The sequence below is a fragment of the Juglans regia genome, chromosome 3, assembly GCF_001411555.2.
Source record: "Juglans regia cultivar Chandler chromosome 3, Walnut 2.0, whole genome shotgun sequence".
NCBI classification, from domain to species: Eukaryota; Viridiplantae; Streptophyta; class Magnoliopsida; order Fagales; family Juglandaceae; genus Juglans; species Juglans regia.
The window spans coordinates 13,230,849-13,255,249 of NC_049903.1; the positions used below are offsets into that span (position 1 = coordinate 13,230,849).

At 32.5% G+C, this 24,401-nt stretch overlaps 2 protein-coding genes across 2 annotated transcripts; one reads left to right on the forward strand and one right to left on the reverse strand.

The window, feature by feature from the left end:
- Positions 1 to 13,305: 13,305 nt before the first annotated feature.
- LOC108998071 lies at positions 13,306 to 17,547 on the forward strand. Its single transcript, XM_018974520.2, has 7 exons — positions 13,306 to 13,668; positions 14,149 to 14,760; positions 15,238 to 15,425; positions 16,054 to 16,292; positions 16,391 to 16,590; positions 17,007 to 17,132; positions 17,239 to 17,547. Exons 1-7 carry the CDS (start codon positions 13,513 to 13,515, stop codon positions 17,335 to 17,337), a joined length of 1,620 nt encoding a protein of 539 aa, XP_018830065.1. The 5' UTR covers positions 13,306 to 13,512; the 3' UTR covers positions 17,338 to 17,547.
- Positions 17,548 to 17,762: 215 nt separating this feature from the next.
- LOC108998072 (GDSL esterase/lipase At5g45670-like) lies at positions 17,763 to 20,524 on the reverse strand. The gene is made up of 5 exons (XM_018974521.2): positions 20,164 to 20,524; positions 19,007 to 19,131; positions 18,655 to 18,900; positions 18,302 to 18,557; positions 17,763 to 18,204 (listed from the first exon to the last, which is right to left on the reverse strand). Exons 1-5 carry the CDS (start codon positions 20,411 to 20,413, stop codon positions 17,981 to 17,983), a joined length of 1,101 nt encoding a protein of 366 aa, XP_018830066.1. The 5' UTR covers positions 20,414 to 20,524; the 3' UTR covers positions 17,763 to 17,980.
- Between the last annotated feature and the right edge of the window lie 3,877 nt (positions 20,525 to 24,401).

Below are 24,401 nucleotides of genomic sequence, written 5' to 3' on the forward strand. Positions count from 1 at the left end.
TATAAGTTTTATACAAAATATTATATATATATTAATATATATAAGTTTTATATATTATGTATAATTATCATTTTCTATGTGAAAGTTTTATATATAATTATATATATTTATATATGAAATAATTTTTTGTTATAATTTATAAATTATTACATAAAATGTTAATACTAAATCACTAAAAGTTTATAACTAATACTAATATTAAATAAATAGTTTATAACTAATACTAATATATAACTTATAATAAAAGTATAAAACAATATTTTTTAAATTAGTTTTTTTTTTTTATAAACAAATTTATAATGACAAATTGTGAAACTTACATTTAAAAAAAAACCGAAAAATCGGACCGGACCGGACCGAAAATCGGTAAAATTAGAAGTACCGGTTTAGGAGGGTAACCGGTGCGTAATCGGTTTTGAAAAATACAAAACCGGTACATACCGGTTCGGTCCTAGATTTTGTCCAAAACCGGACCGGACCGGACTGGTTACACCCCTACCTGAAGGTTGAGAGTCAAAATTGAGCAATGACGATAGGCTACAACCATGACGACGACACAGCGGCCACTGAAGCTCAAAGAGACTCATAGAGCATTAGAGAGATTCAAGAAATGTGGGAGAGGGGAGAAAATTAGGGGTATATTTATGTCACTTTCTTAACTATTAAATAAAAATAAATAAAAAAGAATAGTAAATGGGTAGTAGGAAGTAGTAAGCCTATCATTATCCTTTATGTTATACATACTTGTTCTAAACCAAATTGTTTATAGACTTTTTTTAATTTCCTAAACGACGTCATTTTGATATATATATATATATATATATATATATACACACACACATGAAATATCTACTTATATATAAAGTGTGAATGTTGAATGAACAGTATTTTCGTCTAACATTTTCATTTTCAATTTTATCCCTGCTTTTATATTTATTTTCCATTTCTGACATTGATTTCTGTTAACTTGTTTGTATTTTTACAGTATTACCCTTCTCTTTTGCCGACAACTTTTTTGTCTTTATCCCTAATTTGTTTTCATTTATTGCTGTTTTTACGTTTTTATCCTTCGGTTTGTTTCCAATTTTCTATTCTTCTTCCTTTGAATTTGTTTGCCGACTTACTTTAGTCTAATATTTTTATTTTCAATTTTGCCATTCTTTGTATTCTTAAATTACAACTTATGTTTCTCATTTTGCTTCACCGCCTAAATATTATTGTCTTTTTACTTTTACGATCTTATCTCTTCTATAGACTGAAACCGACTCAAATATTATTATCTGTTTGTGCTCTTGCTTTTTTTTTTAAAAACAAAAATCTCCGTGTGTTTCAAATTGCTTCTTCTCCTGAATCTCGACAATGCTAGGTATGCTTCCTATTCTTTCTTCTCTCAGTGTTGCAGAGTGAATTTCTTATGCTATAATCACATCATACGCATATACATAATAGCAAAAAAAATCCAAACAAAATAAAAACCATATTTGCATATTCGCATCTGATCAAGTGGATTAGTACTTCATAGAAAATAACCCTAACAAAAGCAAACAAATCTATATGGATATACATCACACCAAAAAAAACCCAATCACAGTGAATAAAATCTTTCGATTTTTATAACTTCAATAGGGAAAGTTCTGATTTGCTCGCAGTTTAGGAGAGAGGGAGAGAAGCAATGAACCGATGTACTGACAACATAAAAAAAAAAAACCCAAATAGCCTGAAAAAAAAAACCCAAACCGAACATCAATAGGTAACGTTACTTGGAGAAAATCGAAACCCTTTCAAAACCATAATAGAAAGTGAATCAAAAGGGTCTTACCTTCAAGGATTGCCCTTAGGAAAGATGTGAACAAAACCTTGGATTCAAACTTGGAAATAAGCTGAAAATGGGTAAAGACAAGAGAGCATCATTCGGCTAGAAAGGAAGGATACCATTTCCTCTCTTGCTTGTGGGTCGCATGACTTGGAGAAGGGGAGATGAAGCTTTGATCTCTTAAGGATGAAAATAGAGGAGAAAGGAAGGAGACGAAGGTGGAGGCTTAGAGGAGAAGAAAACTTTTTCTTCTTTGCTTGAGGAGGCCAACAGGTGAAAAGGGATTAAGTCACTTTTAAACCTTTGGTCAATCTTGCTTCATAAGTTAAGAAGTATGAACGGTGTGGATCTACCCACCTCAAGATATTTTTCCTACCAACCAATCTAATGGTGGAGGAAGCTTGGCCATTTCTTGTATCGAATTTTGAAACGTCGCTGCAGCATTAATTTGTATTGAAGAGGGAAACAGAAACATGCATGAGTCATTGACTTACATTTGATAGAATAGAAATAATAACATGACAACAATAAAAATGTGCATATAAAATAATTCAACTTTGAATAATATATATATATCTATAGTGAATATATAAGTGTCGATGGATGTGAACAGTAAAATTGTCGTCCTCCGTGCATTTCATCTGTTTTTTGGGTGTTTTTATTTTTCTATCCTTTTATGTTTTCCTTTTGTATATGTTTATATATGGATAGTTTGGTCTTTTTACTGTGTGGTGTCAGGGGGCTACATGTTTTGCATTTTTTTTTTTGTTTCTGAATTTTTGTTTGCCTCTCTTTCTGCGTGTTTTGACATTTCTATCATTTTTTGTTTTATGCTTTTGTATTTGTTTACATAGGGATAATTTGATCTTTTTCTTTTGTTGGTGTCAGGGGCTACATGTTTACTTTTTTTTTTTTTTTCCTCTTCCACCTTTTCATTTGGCTTCTATCTTCTCTCTCTTTCTTTTATCTTCTGTTCTTCGCCTTTTCTTCGTCTCTCTCTTTCTTCTTTCTTCTTCCGTTTTCTGTCGGTTTGTTTATTGGCCGTTTATTTTCGTCTTCTTCCTTCTCAATGTTTTGATTTCTATGGTTTCTCTTCAGATTTGTTCTCTGTAAGGTTGGGTTTTTTTTTCGCCGTTTTCGTTCGGGTTGTTTTGTGGGTTTTTTTCCCTCCTGCCGTTGTTTCACATTTTTTGTTGCATTTTTCCGTTTTCGTTAGGGTTTTTTTGTGGGTTTTTTTTCCCTCCTGCTGTTGGTTCACAATTTTGGTTGCATTTTTAGTATGATTTGAGTTTGCATGTTTTTTTTTGCATTTTTTGTCAAATTTTTTTTTCCCACGGTCTCTTCAGGTTTGTTCATTGGAAGGTTGGTTCTTTTTTTTTTTTTTTTTTTTTTTCGTCCAGGTTGTTTGGTAGCATTTTTGATAAAAAATTGTATTTTCCCCCCCCGTGCTATTGGTTTGCATTTTTGTTCTCTACAACGTTGGGGTTGTTCTGGGCTTTTTTGGATTTTTTTCCCCCTCGTGCTGTTGTTTTGTTTGCTCCTACTGTTGGTTCACGTTTTTTGTGGCATTTATTGCATTATCTGGGTTTGTATATTTTTTTTTTGCATTTTTTGCCAAACTTTTTTTTCATCGTCTCTTCGGTTTTGTTCTCTACATGGTTGGAATTTTTGTTCTTTGTTTTCATCCGGGTTGTTTGGTCGTATTTTTTGGTAAAACATTGTGTGTATATGTGTGTGTGTGTGTTTTTTTTTTTGCAGCTGCTTCACGTGAGTCCCTATATTTCTCGTGCGGTTTCTTCCTTTGTATGTTTGCTTGTGTTTTTTATAATCCAGTGTTGGGTATTCTGTATATTGTGGGTCTGGATACTCTCGATTTTTGCCATTTTTTGCTAAAAACAATATTTTTTCATGTTGTTTTTTTTTTATGCTTTTAAGTATTTGTTGGTCTTCGGAGTCTTGCATTTTTTGAGTTTTGGGTTGTGTATTTTTTTGGATCTTTTTGAGAATGTATATTTCTTTCATGGATTTTCATGAGTTTTTTTTGTGTTTATGGGTTTGCATGTTGCGAATTTTTTGTATTTTTCTTTTCCACCTGCCTTTATTTTAAGGTATTTTGTTTATAACAAAGATTGTGGGTTTGGATGCTCTCAGTTTTTGGTATTTTTTGCTAAAAAAAGTTCCTTTTCGTGTTGTGTTTTTTATGCTTTTGAATGTTTATTTGGTATGTTTGTTTGAGTTTGTTTTTTCTTGGTTTTCTGTATTTTTTTTGTGAGAAGATCAATTTCTTGTGTCCTTTGTATTTTTTTCAACTTAGTTATGGTTTTTTATATAATTTTTTTTATAATTCAATATTGTGAGGTTTGTATTTGGCTGTGTTATTATCTGTGATCTATAAATTCGTAAGAAAATATAATTTTTCTTATGATCCAGCTCTGTATCTTTTTTCTTGTAATGTGATGTAGGTTTTTGTTGTTGGTTCTGTGATTTGCACATGCAATTTTATATTTGCAGTTTTTGTTGGTTAATGAGGCCCCATCTATATGGTAGAGTAATCCTCACTTGAATTGTCATATTGCAGTTTGTGTTACTTTTCACAAAAGGCAATCGGGTTTTGGATGGAGTTTTGCAGTCATTCGATGTGAATGGCTCTTTGTGATTTGCATGCTGTTTAGTTGTTGTTTTATGTGAATATGTAAATTGGTCAGTTATGTTACATTACTTTGTGGTGTGATCTTGTTTGTGCTAAAAAAAAGAATCTTTTTTATTTTTTATTTTTTTTTTCGGATTAGTTAGTTGTGGTTTTTTTATATAGTTTTTTTTTTATGATATAACATTGTAAATTTTGTATTTGGTTGTATCATTATCTGTGATCTATAGATTTGTAAGAAAATATGATTTTCCTTATGATCTGGTGTTGTATTTTTTTTCATAATGTGATGTTCGTTTTTGTTTTTGATTTTGTGATTTACATATGCATAATGATCACATTTACATAATGCTTGGTTCTGTGATTTATATAATGTTTTGTTTCTGTGACCAAACATTATGTTTTGGTTTTGTCAACCAAACATTATGTTTTGGTTATGTGATTTACATTTACATAATGATCCAGTTTTTGTTTTTGGTTATGTGATCAAATTTGTTTAAATTTGTTATGTAGAGTTTGAGTTGTGTGGAGTTTATTTTTCAGGTACGATGCAGTGTTGTGTTTTTTCGTTTATATAGAGATGGTTTGGTCTTTTTAGAGGGGCTATAGGTTTTGCTCTTTTTTTTGGTTCTGCCTTTTTATTTGCCTCATTTTTTTGGTGTTTTGACTTTTCTATACTTTTATATTTTACTTTTGTGTCTGTTTACATAGGGATGGTTTGGTCTTTTTTAATGGGACCTCATCGATATGGCAGGGTAATCCTCTCATAGATGGCCATATTGCAGTTTGTAGTACTTTCCACAGAAGGCAAAGGAGTTCGGGTGGAGTTTTGCAACCATTCGATGTGAATGATTCCTTGCAGCTATGGAATACTTTTATTTAGTATTGTTGTGATTTGCACGCTATTTGCTTGTTGTTTTGTGTGAATATGTGAATTGGTCAGGCCTGTTACATTGGTTTGTGCTGTGATTCTGTTTGTTCTAGAAAACATATTTTTTGGTTTTTTTTTTTCAAATTAGTCATGGCTTTTTTATATAATCTTTTTTATAATACAATATTTTAGAGTTTGTATTTGGTTGTATTATTATCTGTAATCTATAGATTTCTAAGAAAATATAATTTTTCTTATGATCCAGTGTTGTATTTTTTTTTTTCATAATATATTGTTGGTTTTTATTTTTGGTTCTATGATTTACACATGTAATTTTGTATTTGCATTTCTGTTGTGAAGTTGGTTTTTGTTGGTATAATCTGTTTTTTCTGTTCTTATAGTTCAGTTTTTTTTCATGTGTGGTGTTCAACAAACAGGTATTTCTATTTATTTTCTATTAACAGTGCAAGATTTGGGTTTATGTCTTCGTTTGTATGTTTTTTTGTATGTTCAAGATTTGATATGAAATATATGTTTTATGGTGAATAAAAAAGTGGCGATAGAGGTGAACAGTAAGATTGTCGTCCTCCATGCATTACATCCGTTTTTTGGGTGTTTGTCTTTTCTATCATTTTATGTTTTTCTTTTATGTCCGTTTACACAGGGATGGTTTGATATTTTTACTATGCCAATGTCAGGGGGCTGCAGGTTTTGCTTCTCTTTTTTTTTTTTTTTTTTTCTTTCCTTCTTTTTATTTGCCTTCCATGTTCTCTCTCTTTCATCAGCTTTCTCTCGGTTCAGTATTGGCTGTTTATTCTTTTCCTCTTGCCTTTATTTTTGCTTTAGTATAGAAGATAAAACTTGTAAATTATTGTCTTATTGTCTTCTTTTGATGTTATGGTGACTAAGTGGTTTGGATTTTTTTATTTCAGGTTGGTATCTCTTGACTTTCTCAATTTGGGCATTGATTTGGCCTTTCTAGCAAATTTATGTTCAGTGTTTAATATTGATTTATTTTTGGCAGGAAGTTTCTAACAGTAGCATTGACAATGGAGTTTTATTTTAAGGTTTTTCTTTCACAAATTTTTTGTTTTGTAGTTATTTCTCATTTTTTTAAATTTCATTATAATACGTGATTATTAATTTATTTATAGTTTTAGGAGTGATCAAGAGTTTGAAATTTGTCAACAAATACAATTTTTTTGGCCATTTTTTGCTGTGCAGCTAATTTTTTATGGTATAGATAGAATTTTTTGTTAACTTTTTTTTTTCCAGGTATGATGTGGTGTTCTATTTTTTTTATTTTATAATGCGGCGTTTTTTTTTATTTTTATTCTGTAATTCTTTGCTGTTTTTATTGTTGTAAGGGTTTTTTTTTTTGCTATATCATTTGTAGTTGTGTTATTGTTTTTTGCTTTCTTTGATTTGTATGTTATGATTGTTGTGTGGTTCTTACAATGAAATAAAGAATAACATGTCATTTTGTTTGTTGAAATAAAAAAGAAATTTAGATGATGAGGGCTTTCATAAGATGAGGAAATTTTTTAGCATGATTGTCTGCAGTGATAATCTTCAAATAAAAGAACAAATTGTTATGGTCTTATTCCATCATCTGATGAAAATCCTCCTTATTTATATTATTTATACTGGGATTAACAGCTTGATAAGTCAGATAATATGCAATGTGTTCATCATCTGCAACTCTCTCCACACGTCGGCAAGAAGAATCTAGGATTTTATTTTTCGTTTTCATGTTATGATTTGTGTTGGCTGTGTTGGGTAATTTGTTCTGTGTTGTTGGATCTTTTGCAGTGTTTCGTATCGAGGGAGGGAAGCTGTTATTAGGCTATGATGATGGTGTTATAATGCAGGTTAATTCACAAGTGTTAATGAGGCCCCATCGATATGGCGGGATAATCCTCACCTAGATGGCCATATTGTAATTTGTGGTACTTTCCACAAAAGACAATCGGGGTTCAGGTAGGGTTTTATAGCCATCCGATATAAATGGGTCATTGCTTACGTATGCTGTCATTATTTTCACTATTTTGAGCCTGATTTATTTATACTATTTTGAGCCTGATTTATTTATACATTCAATATAAATGGACTGGATGGGAATGCTCTTATTGAGCATTGTTGTGATTTACATGTGAATTGGTTAGTTTTGTTGCGTTGCTTTGTGTTGTGATTCTGTTTGTTCTAAAAAAAAGAATTTAGATGATGAGGGTTTTCATTAGATGATGGAGTCTTTTAACATAATTTTCTCCAGCAATTACCTTCAAATGAAAAAAGAAATTGTTATATTCTTATTCCATCATTTGATGAAAATCCTCCGTATTTATATTCTTTATATTAGGATAAACAGTTTGGTGAAAATCCTCTTATTATTGTTTTCTTTGAATTTTATATTTATTAACTATAAGATGCTGTTATGTAAATATGAAAGTGATGTAAGTATGAAACTATCAAAATTGTGATATCAAAGATTTAATCTATACCACATATTTTTTTCCTATATATTTTGTTCTGCTTTAAAGTGCAACAATATTGGTTGTGTTGCACAATTTGTTGTTTTGTTTGCGGCAAAAACCAAATATGTATGAATAAACTTACATAACTGATTAATTTTTGTCATAATAAAGTAGAATAAAAGATGTTTTAGTTTATTTTCCAAAATTTATTGGTCTAACTTGCCCTTGTTATATTTTATTTTTCTGATTGTTTAGGCAAATTCTTTTTTCATAAAAAATTAATGGTTTTATAGTTTAAAAATATTATTGCATTGTTTCCAAAAAAATAAAATATTTATTGTGAACATAAATTTATAAATATCGAGGACATTCTTCTTTCTTTTAAAAAAATTAAGTCTGCAAATTAAAAGATCGTTTATAAATTATGGTGAAAACAAACCGTAATTATTTTATCCAAGATTATTTTATTTATTTATTTTTTTAAATAAGGGAGGAATGTTCTTAGTATTTTAAATTTGTTGTTACAGTGCTTTATTTTTTTTTTTTAAATAAGTACTATGGTTATAGCATAAACTTTAGTTATTGTTTAAAAGTTAAACCAAAACTATATTTTGTAAACTTATATCAAGCTTCTTTTGTGTATATATATTATTGTGGTTGTTGCATATATTATTTATTCTCTTTGACATTTCATTTTTTTCTTTTTTTGCAATTAGGTTATAACCTTTTTTTGCTATATGATTTATAAATTTGTGAGAAAATATAATTTTTTTTATAATGCAATTGTGTTATTTTTATTTCTATCTATATATAGTTCATTTTTATATATATATATATATATAATTACCATATGTATTTTCTCTCCACTGGGCAAACGTCCCTTGAACGTTTCATTACTACTAGTGTGTATATATATATGTGTGTGTGTGTAAGCAACTCTTACCCATTTTAAAATAAAGCATACTTGTTTATTATTATTATTTGGTTTGAAATGAGAAAAAAAACATATTGTTATATGTTTGTGGACCTAGCTACTAGCACATAATTTATTAATTTTTTTTACTTAGCCTATGAATTGTACATGGAACCTAATAACACAAGGAAATATAGTTTATTGATAATTCAAATCGATTCATATATCTATTACAAAGTAAATAATATGTTCCAATTTATTGTATTTATTATTATCCCTAATATGTTAATATAGTTAAACTGAATAAATATAATTATTTTTTTTTATATTTTTTTTAAAGCATATCTATTGATTATATCTTTATTTCAGTTGTGCTCATTGCGGTCGTTGGAATCCTGCATTTTCGCTTGCCTTTAATTGGTCTCCTACTTTTTGGCATGTCCTGATCCTTTTTAATATAAAAAAAGTCTGATGTTTATATTTTGTAATAATTATTTCGCTTATTCACGTGATTATATTATCACAGTCTAATGTTGATGATCGTCAATATTGATTGATAATAAATTCCATGAGAAAAATTTAATAATAAGACGAATATATATATGGTAACATGAAAGTTATATTTTTTAAAAAATAATTAATTGAAATATAATAATACATTGTGTTTAATAAATTGTAAGTGCAACGTATAAAACCGATCAATTAAGCATATTCACGTTAACTTTTCCAAGAAAAATGATAGATAAATTTATGGTTTTGGTCCAAACTAGCCACTGAAGTTTAAGGGAGTACATGCATGCATGTTTACCGTTGTAAGTGCAATATTATATGATCATATGCTACTTTAATTAGTAACTTTAGTAATAAATAATCAAAGGTCGATGTAGACTTTACAACACATTTTTTGGATACACGGGTCCAGTACTTAGTGCCATTGTTTCCAAATTTTGGTGGCAAAATTCCAGAAGCTTGATAAATAGTAGCTTATCAGTACAAAGACTATAACGAAAACCAAAAAAAAATAAAGTAACGTTTCTAATGTTTTTCATTTTTGTGGTTCTTTTACAGCCTTTTATTTGTTCTTATTTTCTTTTTCTTATATGTTTTATTAAAAATAGTATTGATAATAAACTTCATTTAATGTATTGCTTTTTTCCTTCCAAACTTTTTTCCTATAAATACTGAATTTATTTATTTAATCTGTTATTATTATTAAAATATTTTTTCTCATGTATTTTTTTTTTTATAGAATTGTTGCTTTTGCTCTTACTTTATTGTTCGTCAATCCGGTTGTTATCAATTTCCTTTATTTTCACTGTTCTTTTGTTTGTCCTTTACTTTCCGATATGTTCTATTTTATCTCATCTGAAAAAATGTTATTTAATTTTTTTATATTTATATAAATGCACATGTAGTCAAGATAAATTGTTGACAATATATGTTTTTGAGCTCCTGGTTGATTTTCCCGATTGTCCTTTTTTTTTTTTAGTTTTTTTTTACTTAGTGATTAAGAAAATATTGTTTAATAATATTGTAAATTTTTTTAAAATACTTAAAAGTGTTAAAAAATAATGTGAAAAAAGCAAAAAATCTTTAAATTTTGTTTTCACATAATTTTTTAATACTTTTAAATATTAAAAAAAAAGAAAAAAATCACAATATTATTAAACAATATTTTCTTAATTACTAAGTAAAAATAAAAACTAAAAAAATAAAAATAAAAACAAGAAAAAAGAGCCCAAAACAAACTCCCTAATATTTTTCTTGTTTTATTCTAAGATCTACTATTTCATTTGGTTTACTTAATATGATCTGTACGAAATTATTTCGAATTAATTATTTTCTTCTTTTGCTTTTACTATAAATGCTTATAATATTTGTTATGCATATATGTCGCCATATATACATATCTATCCACATATTTAATATGTTTTCAAATGTTTTTTAAATTATACTTTGACATCAACACGGAATTTATAATCTTTCATAACTTTATGCCGATTGGTAAGATGACATTATTAAATGCAAAAATATATTTAAACTTGTTCTATGAATAAACCTTGAAGAGTGTGAAAAACATCCAGCAAAAAGAAATTGGTATAGTGCTTAATCAATGGAGAAAAAATAAGAGATCCGTCGAAAAAAAAGAGAGAGATATGCTGAGTCTTAAAAAATTCCAAATAATAAAATGTGAAAACAAATACAATCTCAACATGTTCTCTCTTTTTGTTCAAATGACAATGAAACCATTTGTATAAGAGAAATTGGATCGTCTTCGAAAATCAATTCTTATGAAACTAACATTCATAACGATACCTCTACTTCAATGTTGAGCGATCAGGTTTATTCATAACCATTTATTATTAAAAAACATTTCCTCCATTTTTTTCTCATTCTATTCAACAAATATTAAAAAAAATTCTTCCGTAGGTTAATTACTTAAATGAAGAGGAATTGAATTTTGAAAGCACGTCAAATTTCGATTCGGGTAATGTACAAATTAACACATTCTTTCATTTATTCATACATCAATATTTAATACTTTATCTTCAATTAATTTATTATTTATTTATTTTATATAGGAAAATGACAAGGCAAATTTTCTTATTTTAAACAAATATTACACACTATAATTCTTTAACTAGATTATTTATCATTAGTACCATCATGTAAACATTGTAGTGCAAAATTTTTTTATCATGAATCAAATGGTTTTTGTTGTGCTGATGGAACCATATCATTAGCTATTAGTCAAATTTTTGATCAATTTTATGAGTTATTTACTTCTAATTCAAGTGAATCTGAAAATTTTCGTACATATGTGCGTACATAAAATAATAAATTCACCTTCACATTATTTGGAGTTAAGTTCGATACAATTTTGTGTAGAAGAAACAAATGAATTTACACATTTAGAGTTTAAGAACAGATCTATCATTACATTAATGATTTAATTCTAAAAGATGGATGTCCTTCATATTTTTAGCTATATTTTTATGATACTGAATACGAATTAAAAAATCGTGTTAATGATGCAGAAAGATTAGATCCTTCTATTATTAGTCAACTGATGGAAATACTCAAGGTTAATCCATATAGTCGTTTCTTTTGAAGTTTGAGCAACATTCCAAATCTCGAAAATCATATATTTCACATAAGATCAAGTTGTATATAAAGTTCATATTTATTTTCTTTATTTCTATTATCTGGACATACGTGCAGCGCATGTTGCCCTTGCTAGTATAATATTATATATACATTGAGCCGGGCAGGCGGGTAAAAAGAGCAGGCCCGACTAGGCAGTCGTCCACCCGCCATATACAAGGAAGAAAGTTGGAGGCAGTTGGCTGGTGCAAGCGCTGGTCAAACGGCATTGACGTGGAAAAAAATAAACGACGCCGTTTTAATTTTATTAAGTTTGCCCCATTTCCCCAGCCCTCCCTCCTCTCCAATTTTGACTTCTCTTCTGTGTTTCTCCTTTCCCGAGATCTCTCTTTGTGTTTCTTCGATCCCTCTCCCCAACTGCCCCTTCCATCTGCCCGGCCGAAAAACAACTCAAAGATTCATTTGAGACACTATTCCACCCTCGTGCCGCACTTAAAATTAAAAAGTCAAATTCTCCAGAATGTTTTCTCAAAGAGAAACAAGTGCCCAAATGCAGCAGGTTGCAAGCTTTACCATGCAAAAAAGAACCCAAAAATCATGCTTCGAAAAAAAAACAGAACTTTAAGAGAGAAAATATGTGGAAAAAAAACCCATATCAGAAACTCATTCTAAGATCGAATATTAAAGGTAAAGTACCTCATCAAATAAAAGTATCATCACTCACAAACACCATTCATACCCAAACTTGTCTTTCAAAAACATTATACAGAGATGAGGAAATCCATCCAGGCCAAACGTCAAAGCAAGCTTTAAACAATAGATAATAAAGACCCTACCTCTCTGGAACAAAAGAAAAAGTAAAAGAAGAAGAAGATCAATACGAAAGCTTCAAGCAGAGGGGCCTCTCACACGGTAGAAAGACCTACAAGAGGATAAACATTTTTTTTCCTCTTATAGATTTTCAATGCTGCATTTTAAGTGGGTGTGCTTTCACTAGTAAGGCTAAGGTAGGTAATCGCGAGAAGAAACAAAAAGATGAGGGGATATTTCCAACAAGGCATTTTGGTGGTGCCCTACAATGATTCTTCAATTTCGAATTTGTTTTGATTTTGGATCTCTGTGTGGTTGGTAAAATTTAGTGATGAGATGCAACTAAGATATGTGCATCTTGCGGACATGGGTGATTGAGTAAGAAAGTTATTATGCTTTAACTAACCAAATGAGATGAGTTTTCATCTCTATTTTCTAATTTAATTCGTCTTTATTTTTGTCTTTTTTTTTCTAATAAATATTAGCTGATGTCAATTACGTCAGCCGATTGCACAGCATCTACATGAGATGACTGTGTATAGAAGTGCTGGTATGCAAGTGGATGGCCTTTCCCACCTTAGGTGATGAGGGGGCCGCCAAGCATGCCTACATTTTAAGATGAAAATTGGGCCCAGGCCTTACATTTTAAGATGGGAATTTACACAAAAACTTGGAACACTTTTCATTTCATTTTCCTTTTTTACTGTTCACGAGGAACTTCCAACTTGTTACCTTCCAACCAAATATACACGAAGCAGTACTCATCGTTTATAGGAATTCTTTTCATTTTGTCGAGATGACCAAACGGTGACGATCAGAGAAAATAAACCTCGCGACAAAATACTGGTTTTTGAGGAGAAAATCGCGGCGGCAGCGAGGATGGGAGCATCGAGTTCGACGGACCAGAAGGTGTCGACCGAACAACGAGAGGTCGAAACCTTAGCGGCTTCGACAGGAGCTCTTCCTATGCTACATCAAGCTTTTTCCAGGCTTGCCGATCCCCAATCAAATGCAGTTCCCCTCAAAAGCTTGCAGGTACAATAACACTAAGGACATCTAAACCTTGCAGCCCGAATTCAATTCAATTCCCTATTCTATCATCTATGCCCTTAGCATCTTTCTTCATGCAAGAACTCTTTCCAAGGAAAGCCGAATTATTGGGTCTTATGCACTCGATTTGGCTGCCGCGGGAGCCGATGAAAAGTGAATGGAAAGAAATCTTTGGACTTTACTTTTGTTCTTCGGGAAAATGAAAACTTGAATCAACTTAGCCGAATTGTTGCATTTGTATGGTCTCAATGGAGTTTCAAAGGCTGGCTATGTTTGGTTTTCACTCTTTTTCAAAATTTCTGAAAAAAAAAATCAACTTCACTCCAAACATTTAGATTCTTTTTTTTCCTCCTCTTTTTTGTTTTCTTCAACAATGGTTTATTTTTGTCTATTGAACTTAACGGCCTTCATTATAGGTCCCATGGTTTTTCGTTCTGTTCTAATATAGAAACTCAATGGTTACAGCAATGCTTCTGCTTAGCTTATGAAAACCTGATCTCTGAAGCACCCAAGATGCCCGATACCTTCCTTGTGTTTTTGGATAATCTCAGCTCATCCATTGTTGACGTATTTTTCATGCCCCAGAAAGGGGGAGTAAGTTGGGTCGAGTTTGTTAGAGGTTATATTAAGTGCTGTGGAAGGATGTCGGCATCAATGTCACTTAATACATTACTCAAAGTGTATGCTGCGACGGTGACAAAAGCGGGTCTTCCTTTGAAACTGGAGTTTGAATCTGATGAGGCTGACTGTAAGATAAACGGTTCACTTTTGGCAAGCGATGTGCATATGCTTCTTTGGATGTGTTGGACTATGTCGTGGGATGTCAGAACATCAAGAAGTTCCAAGGCAAAAGCAAATCTATGTCTTCCGGACATCAGTCATCTGGTATTATCAGCTGTCACATCGTGTACTGAAGTTGGCAGTGGCTTGAATGTGTGGTATTGTGATGTCTTAGGCTTGGAGGTTCAACTTCCTGTCGGTAAGTTTCTGACATGGGCTATTAAAACGGCACCGTGCCTCCCGGATTGCTTGACACAATTTGTCCATGCGAGACTCCAAAACTTTCGCGCTGCAGAGGTATCACATTTCTCTCTTTTGAGTTTGAAAATTAATGACCTTCATGAGTCCGTCCATCTATATGCGGTAGCATTGTGCTATGATCATTTTGTTTATTGAAAGATATTCTTTTTTTTTACAAGTATCAAAACATATTTCTCTTAAACCTTCTTAAATACCACAACTTCCAATTTGGCTTGAGATTTCAATAGAGTTTAATGGTGCACTTATAAAAAAAGGAGTTTAATGGTGAGTCAATGCTTGGTGTTTGGTCCCAAGGGGATGGGAAGAGTCAAACTAGTGATCTCCACTTCATGGGGGCATAGTAAACCAAGCAGTTTATGACAGTTGCCACTCTGAAACTGCTAAGCATCATTATATCCCATGAGCTTTCTTTGATATGATCATTATGGAGTAAACGACACACACACACACACATTATATATTATTTGATTAGAAGGAATCCTTGGACCAATGTTTTTTCTTAATCTATTTCAGAATGAATGTGCTTCTTCAAGTTCGTCAGTAGGAGATCTTTCCTCAACTAAGACATGCAGTTCTTTCCTTTTAACCCGGGGAAGGGCATGGGCAATTTCCCTTACACTCAGAAGTACCATAAGTGAAGAGATCTCACAAGTTTGCTTTCCAAGCACTGGTGATGGAACACATGAAAACCTACTTTATCAGTTTGTCATCTTACTCATTGATCTTACTTTTCTCAACTGTTGCCTATCACATGTTATGCTGGTTGACATTGTTAATGGTCTGTGGAGGTCCTCAAATATGAATTGTCATCCTCTTGGGAAATTAAATTGCTTTGGCATTTCTTACTTGATTGTTGCCTGAGGTGTTATATAGTTTTGCTTGTCCAGATTCTGTCAGATACGTAAACTTCTGTCCTTAGTATGGCTGGCAATAACAAGCAGCCACTGGCCCACTTGGTACTTATGGTGTTCACAATTTGTTATTTCAAAAACCTAGTTTCACTTTAGAACCTAAGTTTTTAGCTCCTGTTAAAATATAATTGTTGTTCATGGTGCATATTTCCATATTATATTCAGCACTTCTGCATTTTGTGGCTATGACTTTTCATAAGTCGTTACTTATGTATAAAAAAAAGACAATTTTCTATTCTATTTAACACCCTTTAAGCTTATTCTTTTCTACCACAAATTTTATTATTCTTTTCTTTCCTTAATAATTCATTCAAAAGTGACATGAAATCATTAAGTTGACTATGATATCATCCTTTATACATCTAGATGCAAATGCATATGCAGAATTTCTTCTTTAGCATTTGCTACTGCTCTGTAGGTCATCGCTTCATGGGAGAGGCTTGAACAGATTCTGGTCTAATATTGAAGGATACAAAGGTCCATTGCTGATGTTGATTTCTGCAAGTTCAGGAGATGCAAATGAGAGTGGCACCAATCTTAGGAAATGGATTGTAGGTGCACTTATGCAGAATGGGTTTCAAAATGGGGATCTGTTCTACGGAAGCTCTGGATGCTTGTATGCCATAAGTCCAGTCTTCCATGTGTTATCATCAACTGGTATGTGACATAGAGGGAGTGTGAAGGGGGATCATTTCCTTTCTCTTTTTTCTCCTGCAAAATTGCTTGCATCCAATTACTTAAGTAACCATTGACAGGAAAGGACAAGAACTTTGTATATAGCCACTTGCATGCTACTGGTAAAATATATGAGCCAAAGCGAAAGCCTGTCGGTATTGCTTTTGGAGGAACCATGGGAAATGAGAGAATCTTTGTGGATGAAGATTTTTCTAGAGTCACGATTCGCCATCATGCCATAGACAAAACTTACCAACCCGGTTCCCTCTTTCCAGATCAGGTATAATTGTAATGCGGCAATGACTTATGCCCGCCCTTAAGAGTTTTGATACCAATATTGCCTTAAATCAAGTGATGTTTTGTATAGGATTTTTACCTGTGATCACTATTATGTGACTTATGTCTGACTTGCCTACCATTTTGTTCCTAGTTTTCAACCTGAATTTTATATATTTGGAAGAAATTTGACTGCTCATTCATGATATTGTAATTATTATTTTTTATTGCTGATCTTATATTTTTTCTTGTGAACTGATGTGATTAGAATATCCTATCATGCACCCAATGGATCTTGAATAGAAATTCATAAAAGAAGCGTGATCTTGGAAGCTATGCGATCTTTATGTTAGCAAATGCCACTTATACCACTTGCAAAGCTTCACTCTGTAAGATGAGATGTGAATTGGTGTATTTCAGGGTTTCCTGCCTGTGGAAGCTTTGATTTCAGAAGTAGAAGTTTGGGGATTTGGTGGGAAACGTGCAAAGGATGTGCAACATTCATACAAGAAGAGAGAAGAGCTGTTCACCGAGCAAAGACGGAGGGTAACCTATTTATATCAGCTTAAAGGATGTTATATGGTTTTGAATATAGGATTTTAAAGTTGAATGTAAATGGCAATGATACTATGTTTATTTGCTTTTCTTGCAGGTTGACATGAAAACTTTTGCAAGCTGGGAAGATTCACCCGAGAAGATGATGATGGACATGATATCAGACCCCAATGCAGTTCGACGGGAAGATCGTTAAATTATACTGCACATGTTTACGCATAATTTTAACACTTACTTTTTGGCTGTTTAGTGTTGTATTAATATTTAGAAAGGTGAATTGGGCAAATGATTTTCTCGAGTCTAAAGAAAATTCTATGGGAGAGACTAGCCTTAAGTTTCGTAGAGCGATCTTGTCACGTAGCTTATGTAAATGTTGTATAGTGTTGTAGATTTATTGTATTGTGCTTACATCAATTTCTCAGTATCATGCTTAAAAGTATAAACAATGTTAAAGATCATAAGAACTCTGAAACCTATCATACTTGAGAGAACTTTTTTCTTTTCTAAAGAAAGAGGATGGATAATTGAGACACCCACACAAGATGGTTGGTGTCATAAAGTTTGATGGAGATTAACTGGAAAGTACATTTTGACTGAATCATTAACTTGAGATCGTACATATAGGCAAAACCTTGAACTATATATATTCTAAACCACCTTCATCCATACATAACAACCAAATGATTTTGCAGTTCGTTGAATTGATCATGATCACAAAGTTCTTAGGTTCAAAGTAACTATAGTAGACTAGTAGTAGTGAAACATATATAATATCAGTATCCATAACTTTCTATGGATCTTATTCTGCAACCGCACCCTTACGGGCCTTATCTCCCTCTTCAGAGCTGGGCTAAACGGCGGATATCGATCGGGTAAGCGTCCGATGCAGATTGAGCACTATAAGCTCTTCTTCCCACAATTGTATTCCCTGCCTCAGTTGGATGGTAAGCATCCCAAAAGAGATACTCATTCCTGTTTTGGCATGGAGTTTGATAAGGTAGACATGTGATTTGCCCATTGTTCCTCCCTACACCGCAGCACCCAGCATTTATTACCTTGAAACCTGCATGCAGTTTGCCAAATAAATGCAACCATGAATACCTAAACAATGTCACCCTTTTTTTTCACTTATCAGCTTCAACTAAAGCAAATGTTTTTACCAAAAGATGAAGGGCTGGTTATTATGTCTTGGAAAATCCCATAAGCGTCTATGTAGATCAATCTTGCATCTGCTAGATTGTTGTTGAGATCATTGACAAGAGATTTCAACTTGTTGTTGAAGATTTGGTTGGCAGAATTGATTCTTTGCACACATGTTGAACCGTCCGGACTATTTTGAGCCAATTCATTTGGACTGCAGCCTATTTGACCAACTCCAAACAAGACCATTTTCCTTGCTCCATAGTTATACATGTTCTGTACAACAAAACATTTCAAAAGAGTTTTGTTGGAATGAATGACTAAAAAAGGCAGTTTTTTTGCAAACTAACAATCAGAGAAATATGGAACTGACCCTGAGTTGCTCTGTATATTGTTGAATAAGAACATCAGCGTATTGTTCAGGTGTATACTGTTGGCTACTAGAGTAGTATTGGGGCATGAAATAGTTGTTAAGGTAGTCATTGCTGCCCAATCCAACTGAGTATATACACTTGCCTAGATACTGTGCTGCCGAATCTTCATCCCCAAGTAAGTTCACCACTTGGGAGACTGTGTTTTGGTAATTTCTCACCTGCCCACTGAAGCTAATCCGGCCTCCCTGCACAATTTTAAGGGATTGTATATATATGAGTGAACCGCAACATAGAAGGAATGAAGCCATTAAATGAAATGCAATGAAAATGGGGGCAAGAAATCTTAGGTACCAGTTGCCGCCCAGTTTCCTCTCTAATTCCAGCAGCTGCTGATGCATAGTTCACTCCTTTCAGTATTTCTTGGCCTCTTGCACTCACATAGGGAGGTATGTAATCATCGAAGCCTAAAAGCTCAGCTGTAGATGGAAAAGTCGTTTAGTTTTCTTGCATAGTTTTGCTAAATATTTTTCACTACCACAATCTACTTGTTCCCCTTTCCCCCCCTTTAAAGATCTTGTGAAAGAAGGTAAAGGTGTCAGATTCAATGCAGGCACTCAAACCATGTGCAAGGAAATTAATATGCACCAGATACTCTGCACAATATATAATACTAAAAGTTCTTCATCTTCTTCTTCTTTTATTTGCATGTTAAACTACTCTGTTAGATTGGAAAGAGAAGAGAGACATGCTTCCATGAAAGGTGCTTTGTCGCAACAAGTTCTTTTTTGGACCACAAGGAATTGAACTAACTAAAACGACAATCCAAACTCCTCTGCTCTCTTCAAGCAATAAAACTGCATATATATACCCTATAAAATCATTTTTTTTTCACTCTATAAAATCAATTCAAAACTAGAAACAAATAAATCAGTAGGAAAAAAGGCTGTCTAGTTGGGAAGTAAAGATATTCTCAGGGCTGTTAGAAAATTTGACTTTTCCCATGGCCTTTTGATTAGCTTATTGGAACTCTTTTCTTTCGCACTTTAATACAACTTATGGAAAATGTCTTTCTTTGGGAAAAAACAATCTTGAGTTGAATTGTCAGTGTTCGGCGCCCTTTAATACGAATAATTTAATATTTCGTTTTCTAAAGACAACAAAACATAAAATTGTAGTCTCCTTGAGCAGGGAACTGCCTTTTTCATAATAATGATGAGGCTAGCTGATAGTTTCAACTGTGTCTCCATAGCAATAGCTACCTTATAAAGAAGAGTATTTAATTAGCTGAATTTTCCATAAATAACACTTCAGAAGGCAGCCACATATCTGTCACAAATTGGTGTAATAAAGGTGTCGTGAATCATGCATATTATATGAATGTGAAGTTCCACGTCGAATAAAATCAACTGTGAGTGATACATGCATGCATACACAGACCCAGACAGACAGACACACACACACACACACACACACGATTAGGTCTAACTTTGGAGAGAAAACTAGCTCACCAACAACATCAACAGTGGTTTTTCCGTTGGAGAACCTTCCGGTGGTTCCAGCGGGGAAGTCAATCCCATAAGGCCTGTAGTTCGCTTTAGCCAATGACTGGAGTTGGTTGTTATTTCCATTATCCACCAAGGAGTCCCCAAATATGAAGTAGCAAGGTACTTGAGGCTCTGCTCCTGCCTTGCACCATATATTCAACACAAAAACCAGCACACACATCACACCCATAATTTTCTTAAGCTCCCTCGCCATTGAAACAAGCTGTAGAAAACAAAACAAAACAAAAACTCCGAGGAACTAGAAAGGATCGTAGTACCCGATTAGGTGTTTATTATGTTTGTGTTTGTGAGGGAGAGAACGAGTAATTTAAAAGCTAGGTATATAGAAGTATTTATAGTGGAGGGGAGAGAGACAAATTGTTTGAGGAGAAGGCTTGACCAATATGGTTTTGCTTTTACAGTTGAGGGAGTTAGATAAAAGCATTCATTTCACGCGGATGTAATGTGGGACTGTATGGCAAAGGACGGCGCTGATACAGTACCTCTCTTTGCTTTTTTAGCCCTTGCATGTGGGTTTGCACTGGATTACACTATGGGATTGGGATTTTGAAATTTGTTCTGTGTTTAAAGTGATTTAATAGCAAAAGGTCTTGTCGGTACCCCATAATGATCATGCAACGAGGGCCATCTACATATCTAGCTATATGCAATCACAAATAAATATGGAAAATGAAAGAAGAACAAGAAATTATATTGCAGTGTCGGTTTTAATTTAGTCTTCCAATTAGTAAGACGTAGCTAGCTATTTAGATTATTTTGGCGAATTTTTGCTGCTATCAGAAGGTGCAGCAGTTTTTCAATGAACTGCTTCATCACTTTATTTATCCCTATATATTTTATACCTTTTTCAAAGTAATGGAGATATCAGATAAGCATGTCTCTTGAGACTATAACATGTCAAAACACTTAAGATCGAGTTTATGCTTGTGAGCTTAAAACTTGTTTATATATATATATATTATATGTTAAGTCAGCCCATGATCATTTTTTGTGGCATTAATATATAATTATCTGGTATGTGTATAATATATACTGTAACTCCAAGATCTAATTTTTACTGCTATTACTTGCCAAACTCAAGCATTTTGAAAGATCAGTACTAAGAGAAAGATCAATACCCTGACAGGCACTACGTACCGAGTGTTTGCCTTTCCGAAAGTGATGATCATCAGTCATTCTTTCTCGTTCACTTGATCAGTGCATGTGTTAAACTAGTTAGCTAGCTTGGATATTTTCCAATACATTGGGCTGTCATTATCAAGATATATGCATATGATGACACATTATCAAAATATTAGTACTTAAAAACAAAAAAATTTTGGTCGACCTAAGGATCATGAATAACGGTAACGCATTTCTCTATTTTTGAGATGAATAATGATGGCAACGCTTGCACACAATAAATAGGTAGATCAGCCAATGACATCTTTGGATTTATTTTTTTTGGGTTGACTTTCAGCTGACTCTCACTACTTCAATGCGTTTTAGAATTCAATAAGTTGGAAAACCCACTAAGAAACGTGTTTATGGCGTGAAAGGGAAAATGAATATATTGAATCAACGGCTGAAAAACAAGATAATTTTGCTACAAATTAATCCAACAATAATATTGAAGCATTAGTTGTAGTATACATGATCTGGCTTGCACTGCTTATATATGCATAACATGCAGAAACCAACCATGCATATTGTATCATAAATGGTTGTGGGGCTAGCAAAAATAAATGTTGTTTTGGCAAAGTCAAATGCCGAGTAATATGGGTCGATCTGCATTAATTCTGCATATGTAGACGACCAAACTAGCTATGCACAGTTAAGGCCGCATTGGCCTCCAACATCATTAATATTCAAACTAGGAAAAGTTCAACGCAGTTGGTTCATACAAAGCTGTCCTCATTGACCTAGCTACGTACCCGACGTCGGTGGCAACGTGTGTAACAAATACGCTAGCTCTAAGAATTACTTCACTAAAATTGGTCAATGTGGGAAAGAACTTTAAAGGACAATGGAAAATGTTCCTCTAGTATATATATTTCATATTGCAATTAGCAATTGCAAAGCATAAGAATTCATGCCAATACCTACCATTACCAAAGACATTCTATGGCTGTTACAGAAAATCATATTGAAAAATTTCGAACAGTGCAAACTCTTTTTATGTCACTACAAGAAATAAAGCTTTTTACGGTGATTTTATGTCTGTTGGAAATAAAATCACAGCAATAACCTTTATGTCACTACAAGAAATAAGGCTTTTTATGTAGACGTTATTTACAGCATGATTTACAATATTTGCAACGAAAAAAATTGCTGCAAATAAATATTTTTCACAACGATTTTTGAATTTCGTTGGCTAATCTTTTAAAAGGCTTTACAATTGCGACGAAAGTCAGGCGCATTATAAATCGCTGCAAATACTTATTTGTAGCAATTTATATGATTATTTGCGACGAATTTTCGCGCCGAAAAAGACTATATTTCTTGTAGTGTGTGACTCGACTTAATGGGTTGATCCCCTAATCATATAGGATCGAAGCAATCTCTTCTTTAAGCTTAGCATATTCACCCCCCTTTTACACGGTGGAAAAGACTGTTTTTTAACACATTTTCAATATAAAATTAATTTCCAAACAATATGATGATGACAATATTGTTTTTGTATGTATACCTAGATCATCTATGCAAACAACGAGACGACAAGATATATAACTAATCCTCTCTCTATCTCTCGCATATACACGTACACTCTATCAATGTATATCAAACCCTTCAATTTTGGTACCAGTTAGAGAGGGAAATGAGCTCCTCCCTCTGATCTGTTCTTTCCCTTCCATCCTCCCCACAGGCCGGATGGTCATTCTTTAGAATCAAGCTTTTTAATATTTGTTATTTTTTTCTTTAGGATGAAAATGGATTGATGATCTATATATATATTGCCCTTCGGCCATCTCCAGTCGACACGGGCCCGACCAAGGCATCCATATGCCACATATCTACCAACACCACTATGAGGTCTTGCAGCACGGTTGACACGAGAACATGCACTACCCAAGCCGTGTATGTATGCCCATATATTATTCACTATAAAAAAAAATACATATTTGTGACAGGTTATTTATAACAAAAATAATTATTTACGATGAAAACAGATTTATTTTAATAGAAAATAATTATTTTTATAGAAAATAACTAATCACAAATAAATAATTTTCTTGTAATGATTATTTTCCTTAAATCCATGCGTTGCACACCCATGAATGCATATGTAACAATTGATTGCAGCTTATAACTAGTACCATAACTTAAAGAAATTACCCTTTAATTTGGAGCTAGGACCCACTGCCCAATTTCTTTTGATTTTAATTTCAAGGCAAAATTATTTACGAAGAAAAAAAGATGATAAAAATTGAAGGAGAAGCATTAATTTAAAGCATGCATGTGATTGCAATAATGACACCAAAATTTAAGATTTGAGGGGTCGGAGAGAGAGAGACAATTGACTTAGGATGGTTGAAATGTTTAAGCTTTCGTATGATGAGTTTCCTGCTTGAACACGCTATTTATCATGACTAGCTAGGCTAGCTAGCTATGGCAAGCCTTTGTCGTCATTGTCTTGAGAAAACTTATAAGAAATATCTTGAGCTTGAGTAGTGATGTATTTTTAAAGTATTTTATGAATAAGAATAAAAAATAATAATAAAATATTAATTAATAAGAAAAATTAAGTAAAAAATAATAATAAAATAAAAAATAATAATGAGGTATTCTAAAAATATTTGAAGTATTTTTCTGACTTTTTGTGAAATTATTTTTTGTTTATTTGATTACTTACAGGCTACAATCATTTGATTTAATTAAATATTTTCTTTATAATTAAGAAGGAGATAAATATATTATGTAGATAAATGTATTTAATATCATTTAAAAATAGTTTGTAAAATCCATTAATAATGGTCATGACTACGTAGAAGCTTATAAGTCTAATTAATGCAATGTAGCCATATATACAACAATAATGTCAAGGTGCAACTCGATTTATTCCCTAAAGAAAAGAAATATATATCCCCTCAACAACAAAAAGCTTAAAGCCTTGAACAACCTGCAAATAAACCCTAGAGAAAACCTGAGGACTTTGGTAATTAATTAGCTATAGTTGCCTTCTCACTCAATTGGGTTATAAT